General features: G+C 41.9%; 1 protein-coding gene across 1 annotated transcript in view; it reads left to right on the top strand.

Moving 5' to 3' along the window:
- The window catches only part of LOC134209832 (transmembrane protease serine 9-like), a 62,353-nt gene that overhangs the window by 33,629 nt on the left and 8,049 nt on the right, over nucleotides 1-20,675 (top strand). The window contains exon 7 of the mRNA XM_062685857.1: nucleotides 2,019-3,106. Within this exon, the coding sequence (XP_062541841.1) occupies nucleotides 2,019-3,106 (1,088 nt within the window). The remainder of the gene's footprint in view (nucleotides 1-2,018; nucleotides 3,107-20,675) is intronic.

Genomic DNA, 20,675 nt, shown 5'->3' with positions numbered 1-20,675 from the left:
GGTCACTTTTTCTACCTCAAAAACTCACACGATTTTCATGTACTTAGACTTAACTGATTTTATCGCAACATTTTATCACAGAGCCACTCTTCTTATTACATGCTATTTAGTTTGATCAAGATTAATCAATGCGTTCGCAGCTGACAAGGAAAATGGTTTAGGCAGTTTTCTATTTTTTCCATATAATCGGGACTCTGAGCATTGAGTAGCTACCATGCTATAATATAAATTACGTTCGGTCGATGGGTTAGAATCCTCGCTACGGCAATATCGATAACCCTAACTCAACGAGCAAAGCATTTCAAAATGTTTTTTTTTGCCTTTCTCGTACAACTAAGTTGTACCGAAAGGCTATCATTTCACTCCAAATTCGAACTTTTGATAAAAGTCCCAGAGACCCATAGTGTTATATACCATTCGACTCAGCTCGGTACGCCGCATGATGGGGTTTGCTTATTTCCCAAAATCGACCCTTGAACCGGTACTCGGCAAATCAGTTTACCGGATGCAATCGGTTCTAATACGGTCCAGGAAGTACAAAACTACCATAGGATATCATAACTTTTGAAATCATGAAGTTTGATGTGTCGCATGATGGTATTCGCCTATTTCCGTAAAGAGACCCTGTAACAGGTTCTGGCGGAACGTCCGGATTCCGAAATACAGGCCATATTATGGACCGATCAAATTCCTAATCAAATTTGGTATAGTTAATGCGTCGTTTCTTTGCAAAATATCTAAAATAATCATTTCCGAAGTATGCGTTCTGGCATATGGCCAAAAGCTAACACCCATTTTATATCCGGAATATCTCCGGTATCTAGTGGCCAGACCTAAAAATTCATAGAGCACCTGAAACTTCTTTTCCGCTTCTTTTGGTGAAAGTTGCGAAAAAAAATGTCAAAAGACTAAAAAGTTACAACCAAAAAGATTTTTATTTTCGTTTTCAAAAGGGTGTTGGTAACGGAAGGGTTAAGAGTTTCATCGTACTATGAAGATGCTCGTGTTGCACGCATTTAGGCGTAAGTATGCTCTTCGTTCAGTTTCATAGTACAATGAAATTGTCCGAAAGTCGTAACTCGAACATAGGAAATTCGAGAAACTTTGGGCAGAGCCATCTGTCGTTTACTAGTGTAAATTTTCTATCATAACATTAGACGGTGTAACTGTTTTACCTTTTCTGTACATCATCGAGGTGTAAGCGTTTAGGCTACATTTATTACCTGTTTGCACGAGAAAGGCACCATCACCGCTAGGTGGATTAATCTGAGTTTTTTGGCTCTTTTCGAGGGGAGGGGAAATCGACGATTTACTCTCACGCTCTCCCATATATAAGAGAGCGTGAGAGTAAATCGTCGATTTTCCCTCTTGGGGAAAAAATGTTGCAAAAGGCAGTGTTTTTTAAATACGACCAAAATACAACGAAATACAACCAAATGAAGCATCCACCGGATATAGTTATGTCTTCGCTATTGGATGACGTAGTTTTGAAACAAAAATACTTCCCCCATCCAGCTGGAGACTGCTTTTTCTCCTCGGTGGGTGGTTTTATCACTGCGGGGTGGTACGAGCACGTGGCTGTCTTTCTCGTCAATGACTGGATGACGGTAATTTGAGCCTTAAATTGAGAGATTTCTCGCTTAACTTTTCAAAAGGTCCTAAGTAACATTTTTTTCATGAATTAATTTGAATAGCGCAATCAACAGAACAACATGAAAGCTATTGATTGCAGTATTCAAATTAATTCATGAAAAAAATGTTACTTAGGTCCTTTTGAAAAGTTAAGCGAGATTTGCTTAGGGGGCGTATATTGCCCATCCTTCCCCTAATAACCCTATATTTGCTCAAATATTATCTGAACTCAACTGCTTTGAACTGTAGCACTTATTTTGCCACACACAAGCAGAAAAAGGAACCATCATACGTCTTTTTCCATTGACTTCATCATAGTTTACGATATCTAAGCGATTAGACCTGCAAAACAAGTGAAATGGGATTCCCTTATCGCTTTTATTTTGAAATGCCACCGACATTAGCAAAATGATGATATTTTCTCTCATTCATTCAGTTACGTTCAACCGGATAGCAATGAACAAGTTTTGCAATTTGATAGCTCTTGCGTCGGTTGTATTATTGGCACAGGAATCCTTGCAAACTGGACCGAAATTTCGCCGTGCCGTGGCCCAATCGAACCGGCAGTATCAATGTGGGACACGGAAGCGACTAATCGAGGGTCTCGTAACAAATGGATCCAAAACAAAAATCGGCGAATGGCCCTGGCATGGAGCTCTATTTCATCGAGAGAATCGCCGATCGAGGAAGTACATGTGCGGAGTAACGTTGATTCATCAGAACTTTGTGGTCACTGCCAGTCACTGCGTGGTGGATCGTGATAGTGGCTACGAAGTGAACGCGAGATCGGTGTCTGTGGATTTTGGATACGTGCAGTTATTCAGTCCTTCTAGCCATGGTCAATCGCATACTGTTCAGGAAATTTTTGTTCATCCACAGTTTTCCAAAGAAAGCAATAAACATGACGTAGCCATATTGTCGTTAAAAACCGCAGTGAAATTCAGTGATTACATCCTTCCTATCTGTTTGGGCTTTTCCAAGACCGAGACAACAATTTATGACATCGTTGGGAAGGAGGGCATGGTCGTGGGATGGGGACTGACAGAGAACGACACCGATTCATCGGATTTGAAGGGAGCCAAATTGCCCGTCGTGGACTACGCCGAGTGCTTGGAAGCTGATCATGATCTGTTCAGTACCTTGATCTATCCAGGAATGTTTTGCGCCGGTTCTAGAGATGGGACGAACGTTTGCAACGGTGACAGTGGTGGCGGTATGTATTTCCAGGATGGAAGGAGGTGGACTTTGCGCGGTATCATATCGTTCTCGGGAACCCGAAACGATGGAAGTAATAAGTGCGATGCTAAGAATTACGCTGGGTTCATGAACGTTCAGTATTATGTGCCGTGGATCCGTCAGATTGTGCATGGGGAGGAGGATGTTTCAAACGTGTTATTAACTGAACCAACAACAACAATACCAAACGGTATTGATGATTATACAACAACAACAACAAATCGACCAGCGGAATGGGGTAAGCCATGTTCAAATTTAAGAAGTAAAGCACATAAGTTATGTCAACGTGTTCTCCTCTATATATAAAAATAAGACAAGTGAATCAAAACCAAAATAATGCTATTATGACTCGTTTTCCTACGAGCAGTGATGGGAAATGTCATTTCGGTGGCATGGGACTAATTTGCTAATAACTTTTTTCACAAGTTATTTGTAATTGTAATTTAATATAAACATTTAGCCCTTAAAGCATCCTAATACTTATCAAATACTTCATTGCTCTGAATCTGAAATTGGCGGAGTTAGAGTCGAATTAGTCAGACAAATTATTTAGGCTCTATTAGTGGAATGTCTTCAACTTCAACTGATTTTAGTGTTGAATAGGGTGGGTGTACCAATTGTCGCCATACTTAAGGACAACTATTTATTTAAAAATAAGTAAAAGGCATGTGGGTGGGCTTTATATATCAAGCGAAAGGTTTTACTTCCTGCTCCTTAGAACAGCTATGAAAACCACAATAAAATTTGTTATTATCCTTAAAATTGATTAATCCATAATAGGAACGCATGCACCAGTTGTGGCACTATTCTTAATTTTGGTTCCTTATTTGGCAAATCTCATTGTTTTCTTATGGGACTGGCCAAATAGGGACCACTAGTGCGACAACTGGTGCAAAGGACGTAAAAAATTAAGCAAAATTAATTTTTACAATTATGCTTTGCTTGTTTTGGAGGAAATCAAATGTGTTATCGTATCATATGAATATGCTTTATCGATGTTAACTTGGTTTGCGATGATTTGATTGGTAATTTGGCATATAAAGCACTAGCGCGACAACTGATGCTATAGCCACAACTGGAACATCTAGCCTAAATAAATAATTTTTTTTTAACAAATTTTATTTTCTAATTAGGGGGAATGACGGCTTTAGCAGGTTTTGTTCTATTGTTGGCAGGGGGGTTTTTTATGACTGACTAATCTAAAATTTGGCCTAAACATTCTTTGCATATCAAAGAATATTGTGGCCAAATTTCATAAAATTTGGTCGACAAAAACCCCCTGCCAACAATAGAACAAAACCTGCCAAAGCCGTCTTTCCCCCTACCTAATACGTGCATTCATCTCTTAGACAAGGCGTTCCGTGTTTTCTTAACACTATCATCCTTATTTGATATGTCACATTTTAAATTATTATTAATACATTTTAATTGCCTCTGACAGTTAGGATTTTTCCTCTGGTTTAATTGAACCATGTAGGAATTACAATGTTTTCAGCTTAAACTAAACTTAACCTAATTTATACTAAGGGCACAAAGAGCTAATCGTTGCAATAGAAAATTGCAACGATTTTAGTCTAAAATTGGAAATTATTTTGTTGGACATTTGTTGCAATGTCTCAATATTGGAAATTCTATTAAGTTCATGGGTACTATATCATGGAGGCGACTTCAGAATCATTTTCAAAATTTTATTTTGAATCCTCTGGAGTGCCTTTTTTCTGGTATTGCAGCAACTAGTCCATATTGGCACAGCATACAACATGGCAGGTCTAAAAATTTGTTTGTAAATCAAAAGTTTGTTCTTAAGACATAGTTTTGATTTTCTGTTTATAAGTGTCTACACTTAATATATTTGTGTCGTAATTCAGACCAGGGAATTCAAGACGGATAAATAACGCGTGTTCTTGCTTTGACTGGTACAATGGAATGAATCTTTATTTGACATGTATGACATATAGATATGAGGGATAATAGACTGGCAAATAGATCAAGGTAGTTCTATATCAAGTACAAGGTATGTTATAACATTTCTTCCTCCCTAGCGATTAAGAATACCACACATAATGTTAGTAGATTAGTGAACATGTATTCATAGATCGAGTCTGCTTGGTGCTTTTCTGATTCTCTGGGATCTTCGTAGGTCACTACGGCTAGTCGGTGTTGAATCGTTCGATTGTAAGGTTTCGTGTTGTACCGGTCTTTGATCTATTAAAGTGTCTGAATTAGTGCTACCAACAGGGATGACATCGTTTGTAATCGATGGGTCATTAGCATCAAATGAGACTATTGGCACCTCAACTGGAGGCTCGAGACGTGGAGTTCGAGGGAGGTACGGTCGACAAGTATTATAAATCTTAGGAAACTCAAATGATGAATCTCGTCTCAACGGGCCCTGCCTTAACTGGTCAATGTGGCGCTTCCACAACCTCCCGTCATCAAGCTCTACCATATAATGTAACCTCCCTACTCGCTCTGTTACCACTCCGAACCTCCATTTCTCAGATTGAGAAAGGAAGTCCCTGGCAGCCACTCTATCATTTACCTCAAACCCCCGAAGTGCTTTTTCCTCCCCTCTATTACACACACTTTTTTCACTGTTAGGGACCATTAGATCGATTCGCGACCTCAGCTGTCTACCGAAAACCATCATCGAAGGACTTTTGCCGGTAGCAGGATGAATTGTTCTTCTGTAGGCCATTAGTATGTTGTGCAGCTCCTTCTGAATTTCTGATCTTGGACACTGTAGAGCCTTTATTTTGTCTTTAAAGGTTTGAACGTATCGTTCTGCTTGGCCATTTGTAGCCGGGTGATAAGGTGCGCCCATTTTATGGACGATTCCATTCTTCTTCAAAAAGTCAGCAAATTGCACAGAAGTGAACTGCGTTCCACGGTCTGTAACAAGCACAGATGGCAGACCAAAAGTGGCGAAATAATCGCGCAGTCTATCAATAGTTGTTTCTGTCGTCATGTCAGGGATAATCTTAACCTCAGGCCACTTACTATAGGCATCCACAATGATGAGATAGTAAAATCCCATGAACGGACCAGCGAAATCGGCATGAATACGTTGAAACGGCTCAGCGGGTCTTTCCCAGCAGTGTGTTTGCACCTTTGGAGGGTCACTTCTTGTCCTTGCACAACTAACACAATCACGCGACAGCTCAGTGATATCCCGATCGATTGACTCCCACCAACAGTAAGATCTGGCGAGGGATTTCATTCTTGAAACACCAACACCGAAATGTCCAGAGTGCAGTTCTTCAAGGACTCTTCGGCGTAGTGGACCAGGAATGTAGACTCGAATACCTTTCATTAAGCATCCACTTTGCAAGCTGTATTCACTCTGGTCAATCCCAAATCGGTGTCGCCCCTCTGTTACACGTCCTGTCTTTAGCCCCTGAATAAGATTACGGATAGATTCATCTTGGTTGGTGTATTCCGCTAGCTCTTCGACGGAAACAGGTAATGTACGAATTTGATCCAACTCAATGACGTCGACTTCTTCGATGCGCTTCTTATTAATGCTGTCCGTGACAGGTAGCCGTGACATTCCGTCAGCATTTCCATGATCCTTAGAAGGTCGATATCGTATATCATACTGAAATGATTCCAGGAACACAGCGTAATGCTGCATACGCAGAGCAGATAGTGTAGGCAAACCTTTGTTTGGTGAAAAGATTTGCGCAACAGGTTTGTTGTCCGTGACCAGTACAAACTTTCGACCAAACAGATATTGGTGAAACTTTTAACACCATAGATAATGGCATACGCCTCCTATCCACTTGAGTATAGTTTTGCTGTGTAGAATTCAAAGTTTGTGATGCGTATTGAATAGGGCGCTCACTGCCATCTGGATACGTGTGGCTAAGTACCGCGCCAACACCATATGGCAGAGGCATCTACGGCGAGAACCAGAGGCAAATTTGTGTCATAATGAACGAGAACTGTGTCCGACTGCATCTCTGACTTAATCCATTCAAATGCGGTTTCACAATCGCGATCCCATTCAAAAACGGTTTTATTTTTTTAGAAGATTGTTGATTGGGTAGATTCTGGTACTAAGATCACGAATAAACCTGCCATAATAATTCACTAGACCTATGAATGCTCTGACCTCCTCGCGATTCTTTGGTCTTGGCATCTCCTGTATGGCAGAAACCTTCTCTTTCATTTTACGGATGCCATCGGAGTCCACCACGTATCCACAGTACTCGATACTACTAGCGAAAAACTCACATTTAGAAAAATTCACACGCAGACCATGCTCAGCAAATCTTTTGAGGACTTCTTGCAACCGTGCTAGGTGAGTCTCGTCATCTGGACCTGTGACCTTCACATCGTCCAAGAAAACAGACACGCCAGGTATACCCTGGAGAATCTGAGAAATCTCCCTTTGAAAAATGGCGGGAGCAGAAGCAACTCCATACATTAGCCTAGTAGGTTGAAATAAGCCGAGGTGGGTATTCAATGTCAATAAACGCTGATCTTCAGGTCTCACGCTCATCTGCAGGTAAGCTTGAGCTAGATCTAGTTTCGAAAACTTCTTACCGCCTGCCATGTTTGCAAAAAGTTCGTCGACCGTAGGTAATGGATGTTCGTCGATCAGCAAATGCTTATTCACAGTCAATTTGTAATCTCCACATAGGCGAACCTTGTTAGCCGACTTCATCACTGGTACTACTGGAGTACCCCACTCGCTATTATTAACCTTAATCAAAATCCCATTTTCAACCATTTCGTTTATTTCTTGTTCAACGGTATCACGAATAGAGAAAGGAAGAGTACGAGATTTCAGAAACACAGGATTCGAGTTGGGTTTTAGAGTAAGACTAGCTTGTATTTTTGTCATCTTGCCAACAGTACTATCGAAAACAGAGGGAAACTGATCAATAAGAAACTTCACTTGTTCAGAAAGTGGTGTATGCAATGCAGTTCGATCGACCGAAGTTACTGAGCTAGACATCACATTATTCCAGTTCAGCTGTAGAGCACGCATCCACTCTCTGCCGATTAGAGGATGCCGGTTTGAATCAACGACGAATAACCGCAATGTTTGCATTTTGTCTTTATGCATCACTTGAGCGTTATAGGTACCGAACACATGTATTTGGTTTCCGCAATAGCTACGCAGCTTCAAGTCAGTTTTGCAGAGCGGAATATTCTTGAAATATTTATCCCTGTCAGTAGCACTCACCAAAGACACTGGTGACCCACTATCCACTTCAAATTTGATCATCGAATTATTAACTGTAAGCCGTACATACATCTTAGACATAGTTTTATTATCGTGATTCACCTTGCAACTTCAAACGTCAATGACGCAGATCTCATCGATCATTTCTTCCCAGATTCAGAATCAGATTTTCCCTTCTCTTCAACTAAATGCGTTTTGTATTTTCTTTGGATGTTACCTTTCCTGCCTTTGCACTCCTCTGGCAGACTGAGGCAAACACGTTGCAAATGCCCCTTCTTTTTGCAATAACCACAGACAGTTTCTTTGTGTCGACAGACATTTGCAAGGTGTGCCTCACTGCCGCAACGGTAACATGATTTATTAGTATTGTTAGTTACCTTGTTCACAACTGATTGATGCTGTTGAGCTGCGCTGTCCATCAAGTTGAGATCGTGCATTTTCCGGTTGAGAACCTCTGCACCTTCGCCGGAGGCCTCCATCGACAGCGAAATCTGCTTCGCCTTCTCGAATGTCAACTCCTTTTCCTCGATTAGACGGGTTCTGATACGCTGGTTACGAAGCCCAAACACGAGTTGGTTTCGTAAAGCTTTCTGTAGATAATCGCCAAACTTGCAGTGCTTTGCCTCACGTTGCAATGCCGTAATGAACTCGGCAACCGATTCGCCTTCCACCTGGGTTCGAGCTCTGAACTTCCACAATTCCACCATTTCGAGAGGCTCTGGATCATAGTACGCCGCAAGTACATCAACGATTTGTTCATAAGTTTGATCTTCTGGTTCTTCGGGAGACAAATTATCTGCAAGGATGTTGTACGTCTCCGAACCCATGTATTGTAGTAGTACACTTTGCTTGTCGTCGTCATTCACACCGAACAGTCGCATTGCTCCTTCCAGTCGTTTCACCCAACGACACCATTTGGTTTTTGATTTGTCAAACGGTTCGAACGTTAATGTTGGTCGTCTATCGGCACCGGCAGCAATGGCCGCAACCGCAGCAGCAAGATTATCCTGATCGACCATCGTTAACACCAGTCAGCACTCCGTCAACAGCAGAAGAGAAAACACACACACCAACAGGGAAAAAAAACGGCTGGATAATCTGGAGCAGCAGCAACATAACCTCACTTCCACGTTGAATCTAATGTCATCACGGTTGGCCCCGAAGTATAACGCTAGCCTCAATCGGCTGATCCGCCGATTACTTTTCTTCTCGGGTTCTATCGTCGCCAAACTGTCGTAATTCAGACCAGGGAATTCAAGACGGATAAATAACGCATGTTATTGCTTTGACTGGTACAATGGAATGAATCTTTATTTGACATGTATGACATATAGATATGAGGGATAATAGACTGGCAAATAGATCAAGGTAGTTCTATATCAAGTACAAGGTATGTTATAACAATTTGTTACATTTGACTTGAAGGTCTTCAATGTGATTTTTAAAAAGGTAATTTTTGGTCCAGCAGAAGTCCTAAATATTTGGCTTTGCTAGACCAATTTGAAACTATTTTAAGGTCTACAAGGGTCAGATGGACCCCTGGCTACTCCCCTGGACACTGGTCTAGCCACGGTGTACACTTGGGGTGGGCTCTACAACAGCCTCTTTAAATTGATAGTTGTTTAGTTTACAGGGTCGTTCATAAAGTGTTAGGTTCCTGGTGGAGACTGCCTTCCCGTTTGGTCACTTGGGCAATAAATTAACAATTTGATTACAGAAAACAAGCAAAACAATAAAATGGGAAGGAATGTAATATTTTTGAATCTTAAAACTAACCAATTTGACTCAGACAAGAAACGTTTAACATTTATTGAAAAGGTTTTTTTTTTAATAGTATTTTGAAGTGCACTTTAATTGAACTTTATTTAGCGTGTAACTAACAAAATGTTTCGATCTTACTTGGATTTCTCACACAAACGTTGCGGCCGATTGATGATCACTCGGTGGTCGACATACAGCAGAACCGGGAGCAGGGGTGAACAAACGTTGACGACGAAGACCACGGCAAGGGGCACTAGGCTGGATGTTCCAGGGATGTTGTCTTGGCTTTACCGTATCATGGGGCACTCAAACTTCATTCCCAATTTGCACGAGGGAAACACAAGTGACACTGTGACCGTATTGTAACGCTTGGTCAATGTTCCAATGGTCCAGGGAGCGGTACTATTTCGCGCGCGCACTTTACAAGGTGGTCCTATCCGAGCGAGAAACACCGGAGCCGACGGTACCAGTCTTTACAGCACACCACCATGTGCTTTCACTTGTTCTAGGCACACTCTTCACCGTCAGCTCGGACCACTATACACCGGCACTGTTCTTCGCAATGATTTGCACCACGCTCGCTCGGACTTTTGTATGGTACGCTTTTGGCCTAGCTGGCCTAACTCGGTTAGAAATAACGTTCACTTATGGACTTGATCACTTTGGTGTCTACTTTTCTTAACCGTCCGTGGTGCAGCCAAGCATAGGCCCGTACCGGGTTTCAACTTTTAGGTATTTTTAACTTTAGCTGATAAGTTTGAAACTTTTAACGAAATAATCACTTTACTTTAGTTTGTAAGTTTTAAAATAATTTAAGATACAAATCTCACAAACTACGGAACTACGAATTGCGGGAAAACGTGGCAAATTCGTGGGTGTCACTAACTGTTCGTCACTCCTCTGGACCGATCGATTACTTAAGAGAGCGATTCTATGGAGGCCTTGCCCTTTTATCCTATTCTTGCCGCCCCGAATATAACGCCCATAGCCTGCCATTTCGTTATTCCGGTGTGCGTTTTGATGAATCGCTGCGTTTCTCGTTGATTTTTATTAGTATAATATCTAGGGGTTTTGGTTGATGTTGCGTTTTCAAATTTTAGATTTAAATTCAAATAATTTTAGCTAGATTGCATGCAAAATCTGTACATTTTCAGCCCTAAGTGCTTGTTTTCTTTTTTTTTTTCATTTCTTTATGTAATTTTGTATGACAATATTCAAATGCAAATAGTGTAAATAATTATAATAAATAGTGTAAATAAATATTCGAATAAATAATGTAAATAGGAAATCCAATAAATAATGTATATAAATAATGTAAATAATGTAAATAAATATTGTAAATAATGTAAATAAATATATTTTTAACACCAACCAGGAGGTAAACAAACAACTAAATATAATATACAAACTTGGACTCAAACGTCATCTTTTAATTAATATAATTGTTTGTTTACACCCTACAGCTGCTATATACAAAATAAATATCAGTCAAACATACAAATATGGACCACAGACATTTATTTTATATACAGACATTTAATAATAAATTAGTAGACGAACACGGAAACATATACTTACAATTTTTTTTTGGGGGTCTGAGCTAAATTGGCCCAAGAACCAAGGGGTTTTAATTGTAACCCTAAAATGGCGGGTTACAATCCTCCCGTAGTCGGGGTAAAAAAAAACCGAAGGGTTTTTTTTCATCCTGTCGACCTTGGCTGCGGCTACTGCTTCCTCAGAACATTCCGTGGAATGATTATTCGTAGTAAAACCAGAGCTCTTTTCCACGGAATAACATAGACGAAGTGAGTCTGTCCAACCTTGATAACACACAGGGAAATTAAGTCAAAATCAGGTGAATTCCTTTCATAGCCGAATTTATTAGAATGACTCCAAGCTTCAATGACGAAACTGTTCTAGGTGCGTCAGATTAAATGAGCTTCGACTGTCGCTTTTATTGTGGATGATGATCAGAAACCATAGACAGTCATTTACTTCAACCTAACCTTAATCTATTACAACTGAACATGAATTGAGAGATTAGTCCTAGACATCTCATTTTCATTAATGGCCGTCACAAGATTTCCTTGGACTAAAATTTTTTTACCCTTTCATACAATTTTACATTCATTCATCCCATACACAATACACTTTCATTCATTCCCAGTGTACTCCACTCATTATTCCAAGCATCATACACTCGCCCTTAAATATTCAATCAATAGTCATTCATACACTGTTCCACATTCATTCCTTATTACCTATTTAGCTTACTTCTACTTCGGGTACCCTTTAATTATAATTGATTACTTAATTTCTACGTGACTCATCTTGATGAGACTCGCGAACGTAATCAAAGTGGAAACAGCATCTCATTACAGTATTTCCTCGCAAGCGTCTCTCTCGTTAGTCCGAGAGAATAAATTTGATAACTACTGAAAGAAATAGCTGATCATTCGAGAGGTTGAGTGTAAGTGACTGCATACCAACTTTACGTTGGCGACACAGCCCTGAAAGTCGACTGATTGACGTTTCTGATCGGTCCCGTCATTCTCGCGACTATTTGGCTGGAAGACGTTAAAACTCAATTAATTAATGTACCTAGATGCTCCGAGCATTGAATGCTGCTGTGTTTACGTGGAAATATTTGTTAAATTTGTTTCTAATTTTAGGTCGTGCGGCTATTTTTGGATGATTGAATTGGTTGGATAACGAGTCGTCAAGGGAGGTGTTTGTTTAGCCGGGTTTTAAGTGCACCGCAGGCCAGATCCCTACGTTTTTGCCTGTCAGATCTTCGAGCTCGTAGGAAGAGGTGCCGTGTTTGGCCTTGACTCGACAGGGAAGAAACTGGCGTCCGTATTTGGCGTTGTAGTTCTCGGCAGCGCTCGACAGCTTCATATTCCGCCTGTAGATCAGCTGACCGGGAACGAAGGCTTTGGCGAACTTTCTGTGCCGAAGGTTGTAGGTCGCGTTTGATGATTGGTGGGCCTTCGCGAGGTTTTGGTGACAACATCGTAGACATCGGCCAGCATCTTTTTCTTCCGCTCTTCTTGCTGTTCTGGAGTTAGTGATTCGTCGTGTCGAGCTAATTGATGATCCGTTCCCATCTCAGACTGCTCGTGGCCGTGCGTCACAAAAAAAGGTGTGAACCCAGTCGACGAGTGAACGCTGGTGTTGAGGACCATTTCAATTTCGGCCACCTTGGTGTCCCAAAGCCTTTGGTCCTCCTTAACGTAGGTTCTAATCGCCGCGTTTATGGTCCTGTTCACCCTCTCCACAGGATTAGCCTGTGAGTGGTATCGAGAATTCAACCAGTGCGCTATCTTGAACCGATCCAACAGTTCCTTAAACTCCTTGGACAGAAAACAGCTCCCGTTGTCGGTTATGACGATCTCCGGGACGGAGTTTCGGAGAAACCACTGATCTTTTAAGATAGAACACAGGGTTGAACTCCCGATACTCCTCACAGGCTGAATCATGACCCACTTCGAAAAATAGTCGGCCACTACTAGAAGATGTTGATTTCCGCGCCGACTGCGGGGTAGTGGACCGACGTAATCAACGGAAACGATTTGCCAAGGGCGTGTTGCTATTCGCATTTTGCCCATTTCTGGTGCCACCGGGACAGACGGCGCTTTGACCTCCTTGCAGGTCTCGCATTTCCGGCAGTACCGACGGATTTCAGTGGCCATCCGAGGCCAGTAGTACCTTTGCCGGATCCGGCCAAGGGTTTTGTCGTAGCCCGGGTGAAAGACAGAATCGTGATTCTCCTGTAGAATCTTGTCGATTTCTTCTGTCGTCGGAATTAGCTTCCATTCAAAGCGCGAATCATAGAGTTCACCCTGCGTCGCTACGAACTTCAGCAATTTGCCATTTTCCACCCTAAAATCGACGAAATCGTCCGGTTTAACGGACACCTTTCTCAGCATGGAGGAGTACCAGGATGTAGTTGACGCGTCCTGGACCGCAGCAACACTCCGTGACAAAGCATCCGGGACCACATTTTCCTTTCCCTTTCGGTGCACCACGGTCACATCGTGTTGTTGGAGATCTAAAGCCCATCTGCTACACCTTGATCCTACCTTCCATTTGGAACTGAGAATATGGGTGAGAGCAGAGGAATCTGTAATAAGGGTAAAATGATACCCCTCTACATATCCTCTGAATGCCTCGATGGCTAGAATTGCCGCCAGAGCCTCTTTCTCTGCCGCGTGGTAGTTTTTCTGCGGTGTCGTTAACTTGTGCGAGTAGTAGGAGATTACCCGTTCCCCGCCTTCTTGTTGCTGTGTTAACACACCGGCAACGGCCACATCACTCGCGTCTGTTTGGATCACGAATTCGCGGGTAAAGTCCGGACTCCCGAGGATTGGGGAGGAGATTAGACATTCCTTTATTTCGCAAAAGGCGAGCTCGGCAGCGTCGCTCCATCGAATGACTTTCGAGCTGGTCTGAAGCAAATCCGTTAGGGCGGATGTCACCCCACTAAAGTTGGCTATAAAACGACGATAATAATTCGCCATTCCTAGGAATCTTCTGAGTTTTGTAACGGTAGTGGGCCTTTCGTATTCTACGATTGGTCTGATTTTCTCAGGATTCGCCCGGAGACCGCTGGTACTCAGAAGATATCCTAGGAAGGGAATTTCATTTACACCGAACTTGGATTTCTCCAAGTTAATGCTGAGGTTTGCTTCCCTTAGACGGCGCGCAACTTCAACGAGAAGTTCTGCGTGATGCTCGAACGTTTCCGTGACTATGACGATATCGTCAAGGTACACGAAAACGTTCGGTTCCAGTACACCATGGCCTAGTACAGTATCCATCAACCTAGCCAGAGTAGCTGGACTGTTTACTAAGCCGAAAGGCATCCTGGTGTACTGGAACAACCCTTTACCCTGGACGCTGAACGCTGTATACTTACGAGAGCTTGGTTCGAGGCCAACCTGTAGGAAGGCTTCGGATAAATCTATCGTAGTGAGGTATTTTGCTTTTGGTAGTTGTCCTAAAATGCGACCAGGGTGGGGCAAAGGGTAAGCATCGCGCAAAGTCCTCTCGTTGATTTTGCGCGCGTCCAAGCAGAGCCTTACCTTGGCGGGTTTGATCACGGGAACACAGTTCAAGGACCAAGCAGAACTGCTACGTTCAATTATTCCCACATCAAGTAGCCGTTGTAGCTCTACTGCCACCAACTCCTGCGTCTTCGGGGACATTATATAGGGAATTGTCGGACTGGAGGTTTGTCCTTCCACTCGTCACTAATGACAATTCGGTGTTGCGTAAGCGGTGTGATTGTTAGCTGCCCAGCTTTCGCTGGAAGAAACAGCGTTTTGATTTCTTCTATTCGCCGACGTTCGTCAACCGATAGAATGGTTTCTGGAATCGATGGATCGATAGTTGCAACGTTCCCTGAATCAGGTAACCGCTCGTTCTGTATAATCGTGGGCTGAATTTGGAACTTGGTCCAGAAATCCATGCCGCATATACAGTCGAGGGATAGGTTTTGGATAACAAGGGTCGGAACAATTTTCATCCTGTCGCTGAAACGGATCGGAAGGTGAACTTGGCCAAGAATGGTGAGCTTGTCACCGCTAGCCGAACGTAGTGAAATATTTCTAGGGGGTTTGTGGAGTTTCTTTGGTTTTAACCGGGTGAAAATACTTTCGCTGATGACCGTATAGTTGCTCCGCTATCCAGCAGAGCTTTTAGCGGAAGTCCATAAACTTTTATCGAAACAAAAGGACGGTTATCATCTTTGAATGGGTAATTTATGAAGCAGACTTCCTCCGGTCGGTTATAGTAGTCTTCGGAAGTGGATTCCCAGAAGACTGGTGGGATTTTGATAGATCTTGAAGTAGTTACGCCTGCGGGTTCTGTGAACGGCGATTTTCGTCCGCCCGTTGGCCGTTTTTTAAACAATACGGACAAAAACTTGTCGGAAACCCATGCAGTCCACAGTTGTCACAGAACAAACGACGTGGCTGGCGACACATGGCGACATGATGTCCGGGTGTTCCACAATTGAAACACGTATTGGGGTGTGGAGGCTTATGCCCACTGACGACCTGTTCTAGGGTTAGCTGAGGACGAGAAGAATTGCCAGATGGGCCGGGGACTGGCGACTTTGGCTCATTTGGCCGGCGGGGGTTCGACATAGGAGGCGATTTATGGAAATTTCGAGCCGTACCTGCATCAAAGCTAGGCGGAGGGTTGTTAGAAGGACCCGGACGATTGGTATTGTTCCTATTCTGGTTACCCTGATCTTTGAACTGACCTGGTGGACGTTTCTGTAGTTGTGGGGGTGGAGGTTTAACCTGACTTCGACCTATGTTTTCCTGGGCTTCTATAGCCTGTACCGACTTTTCGGTACCAAACACCTTGCTGTACGCCGAAAAGTTTAGAGCATCTAACTTCTGTCCGGCAGCTATGAGCGTCTCGAGATTGAGGATGGGAATGAATGTCATTTGACGTTTGTAATCGATTCGCATGTTTTGTTGTAGGATTTGAACCTTTTCAGGGTCCGCTATTTGAACGCACATACTCCGAAACAGCTTTTCCATTTCAAAATAATATTCGTGAAAAGATTCCTGCTTCTGCTGCCTTCTTTGGTAAATCTTCATTTTGATTAAAGCATCCAGGTCTGGATGCATGTAAGTTCGTCGCAATTCGAACACCAGATGCTCCCAATTCATCAACCGACCTGTCGTTCGCTGCGTCATGTACCACTTTAAAGCGGAACCGGTAAACAGATGTATAGCGGACTCGAATAACTCCTCCTTCGAAACATGCTCGGCCAGGGAAAAAGCTTGGACAAGCTCGAGAAACTCGTTGAGTTTCAAGCCCTGATCATCACCACTGTACTTGCCAATATTCCATTTGGATACCGGCAAGATATGACGGGATTGATACGGAGCTTGATACTGAACATGTTGGGATTGATTTTGAAAGGGATGTTGGTTACTAGCTGGGTATGCAGCTCGCGGGTACTGTGGATTTTGCGACTGTTGGAAATTCGAAAAAGTATTCACGGGAGGCAACGTATGTGTACAGTTCAACGGTACACGCGAAGAATGCGGTTGTGGAGCTGCAAAGGTGGGATGCGGATTGGACGGTGGGTGGAATTGCTGTTCCGAACGATTGATTCCAGGAAAATTACAGTAACTACTTGCAGATCGGAACGGATTTTGAGAAAAATGATGGGAAAAGTTACTGTAATCGTGTTGGGATACTGGAAAAGGATTCTGGGATGAATCGAGCATTAATGAATCGATCGGTTCAGTCTGTACAGCTATTTCCACACCTGCCTTGCGAGCAAACAGCTCTTGCTCTAGACCGACCAACCGTGCTTCTAGTCTGTGAATCCAATCTAACTCGTCTTCGCTAAATCTTAACATTTGCGGCGCCACCGGGGCAGCCAGTTCCTCACGTACATTCTCTCTTCCCTGCTCTTCTTCTTGCTCATCAACTCGTACATCGCTGATTACCACAGCGACACCATCACCTGTGGTCTGCGTTCCAGAACCCTTCTGAAACTGCTCCTGTGGGCTGAAATAATGTTCCAGTGCATCAACCATCTCAACAACCATCCCCTGCATACACCCATGCAGATTGGGTGAACCCCGCGATTCAGACAACAATCGCACGACATACGCACCATAGTGTATTAGACGGTGCTGCAAAACACGTTTATTTGCCTCATCTTCTTCCCCATCTAACAGACCTCTCAATTCGGAGCATCGTTTAGCACACATTTCTAGATCCTTTGTAGGATCTTTAGGAACGAACAAAGAATCGGTATTTTTCCCTTCTCCTTCAAGCTTCAACCGATCAATCAGGAACTTACGTTTCCTGGCGAGGTCCATGTCACGAGTGATGGTGACATTGCGAGCTTGCAGCTCTTCATGTAATTCGTCCTCATTCAGAAACTCAACCCTCATGGTGTGATACCATCGCATCAGGAGTAAGCTTGCCTGATCGTAGGTGTATTGTGAATTAGCCATGTTGAAAAATCTTTAAATTCGAAAAACCTTATTTATCCAAAATAGATTTAATTAAATTCAAAACAATTAATACCACTCAGATGAAATAATAAAACGGTAATTAACAATAATAATTCAAATTTAATTAGAAAAAAACGAATAAATTTTTGCCATACCTGTGAGAAAAATATCTAAGTTTTAATTTCCAATTCACGTTCAGCAATAATAGATTGATTAGATATTTTCAATGAACCGGTCTACGATTTCTGATCATTTTCGACAAACACACGAACAGTATTAAATTTGCCTTTTATCATCATCCGCAACAATTTATCAGAGACACTCTAAAAATCACTCAGTACAATTCAGTTCTGATTGGAAAAACCTAATGACCACGCGTGAATTGACTTTAATTGAAATTAATGGCAATCTCTCCCCGGAACCGATTGAAAAAGGGAATTACTTTTTTTGATGAGTAATCCACTTTTTCTTTTGCGTTGGGCGCCAGTGAAACTATTTTAAGGTCTACAAGGGTCAGATGGACCCCTGGCTACTCCCCTGGACACTGGTCTAGCCACGGTGTACACTTGGGGTGGGCTCTACAACAGCCTCTTTAAATTGATAGTTGTTTAGTTTACAGGGTCGTTCATAAAGTGTTAGGTTCCTGGTGGAGACTGCCTTCCCGTTTGGTCACTTGGGCAATAAATTAACAATTTGATTACAGAAAACAAGCAAAACAATAAAATGGGAAGGAATGTAATATTTTTGAATCTTAAAACTAACCAATTTGACTCAGACAAGAAACGTTTAACATTTATTGAAAAGGTTTTTTTTTAAATAGTATTTTGAAGTGCACTTTAATTGAACTTTATTTAGCGTGTAACTAACAAAATGTTTCGATCTTACTTGGATTTCTCACACAAACGTTGCGGCCGATTGATGATCACTCGGTGGTCGACATACAGCAGAACCGGGAGCAGGGGTGAACAAACGTTGACGACGAAAACCACGGCAAGGGGCACTAGGCTGGATGTTCCAGGGATGTTGTCTTGGCTTTACCGTATCATGGGGCACTCAAACTTCATTCCCAATTTGCACGAGGGAAACACAAGTGACACTGTGACCGTATTGTAACGCTTGGTCAATGTTCCAATGGTCCAGGGAGCGGTACTATTTCGCGCGCGCACTTTACAAGGTGGTCCTATCCGAGCGAGAAACACCGGAGCCGACGGTACCAGTCTTTACAGCACACCACCATGTGCTTTCACTTGTTCTAGGCACACTCTTCACCGTCAGCTCGGACCACTATACACCGGCACTGTTCTTCGCAATGATTTGCACCACGCTCGCTCGGACTTTTGTATGGTACGCTTTTGGCCTAGCTGGCCTAACTCGGTTAGAAATAACGTTCACTTATGGACTTGATCACTTTGGTGTCTACTTTTCTTAACCGTCCGTGGTGCAGCCAAGCATAGGCCCGTACCGGGTTTCAACTTTTAGGTATTTTTAACTTTAGCTGATAAGTTTGAAACTTTTAACGAAATAATCACTTTACTTTAGTTTGTAAGTTTTAAAATAATTTAAGATACAAATCTCACAACTACGGAACTACGAATTGCGGGAAAACGTGGCAAATTCGTGGGTGTCACTAACTGTTCGTCACTCCTCTGGACCGATCGATTACTTAAGAGAGCGATTCTATGGAGGCCTTGCCCTTTTATCCTATTCTTGTTGCCCTGAATATAACGCCCATAGCCTGCCATTTCGTTATTCCGGTGTGCGTTTTGGTGAATCGCTGCGTTTCTCGTTGATTTTTATTAGTATAATATCTAGGGGTTTTGGTTGATGTTGCGTTTTCAAATTTTAGATTTAAATTCAAATAATTTTAGCTAGATTGCATGCAAAATCTGTACATTTTCAGCCCTAATTGCTTGTTTTCTTTTTTTTTTCATTTCTTTATGTAATTTTGTATGACAATATTCAAATGCAAATAGTGTAAATAATTATAATAAATAGTGTAAATAAATATTCGAATAAATAATGTAAATAGGAAATCCAATAAATAACGTATATAAATAATGTAAATAATGTAAATAAATATTGTAAATAATGTAAATAAATATATTTTTAACACCAACAGGAGGTAAACAAACAACTAAATATAATATACAAACTTGGACTCAAACGTCATCTTTAATTAATATAATTGTTTGTTTACACCTACAGTTGTTATATACAAAATAAATATCAGTCAAACATACAAATATGGACCACAGACATTTATTTTATATACAGACATTTAATAATAAATTAGTAGACGAACACGGAAACATATATTTACAATTTTTTTTTGGGGGTCTGAGCTAAATTGGCCCAAGAACCAAGGGGTTTTAATTGTAACCCTAAAATGGCGGGTTACAAATTAATTGGAACCACATTCATAGTGACAATATGTCTGCTAGAAGGTTTCAAATAAGAAGCTCTCGGCTTATGTGGGAAAATTATAAGCTGAGTTTTGGAAGCATTCGGGGAAATTTTCCATTTTTGCAAGTATGTGGAGAAAATATCCAAACTTTTTTGCAATCTACTACAAATGACACGAAGGCTTCGCCCTTTGGCTGAAAGGACCGTGTCATTCGCAAACAAAGATTTTTGACACCCTGGTGGTAAATCAGTTAAGTCAGAAGTAAAAATGTTATACAATATGGGCCCCAGTATGCTGCCCTGGAGGACACCAGCCCTTACAGGTAATCAGATTTAGAATTCTGATAGTTTACCTTGATAAATAATTTTGGATCAGTTTAATAATGTACAGAAGAAACTCAAAATTCATCAATTTTACAATCAAACATACATGCCAAACACTATCAAATGCTTTC

This window comes from Armigeres subalbatus, chromosome 2 (assembly GCF_024139115.2).
Source record: "Armigeres subalbatus isolate Guangzhou_Male chromosome 2, GZ_Asu_2, whole genome shotgun sequence".
Classification (NCBI taxonomy): domain Eukaryota; kingdom Metazoa; phylum Arthropoda; class Insecta; order Diptera; family Culicidae; genus Armigeres; species Armigeres subalbatus.
The sequence above is the reverse complement of the archived record's forward strand: the minus strand, read 5'-3'. Positions and strand labels throughout refer to the sequence as shown.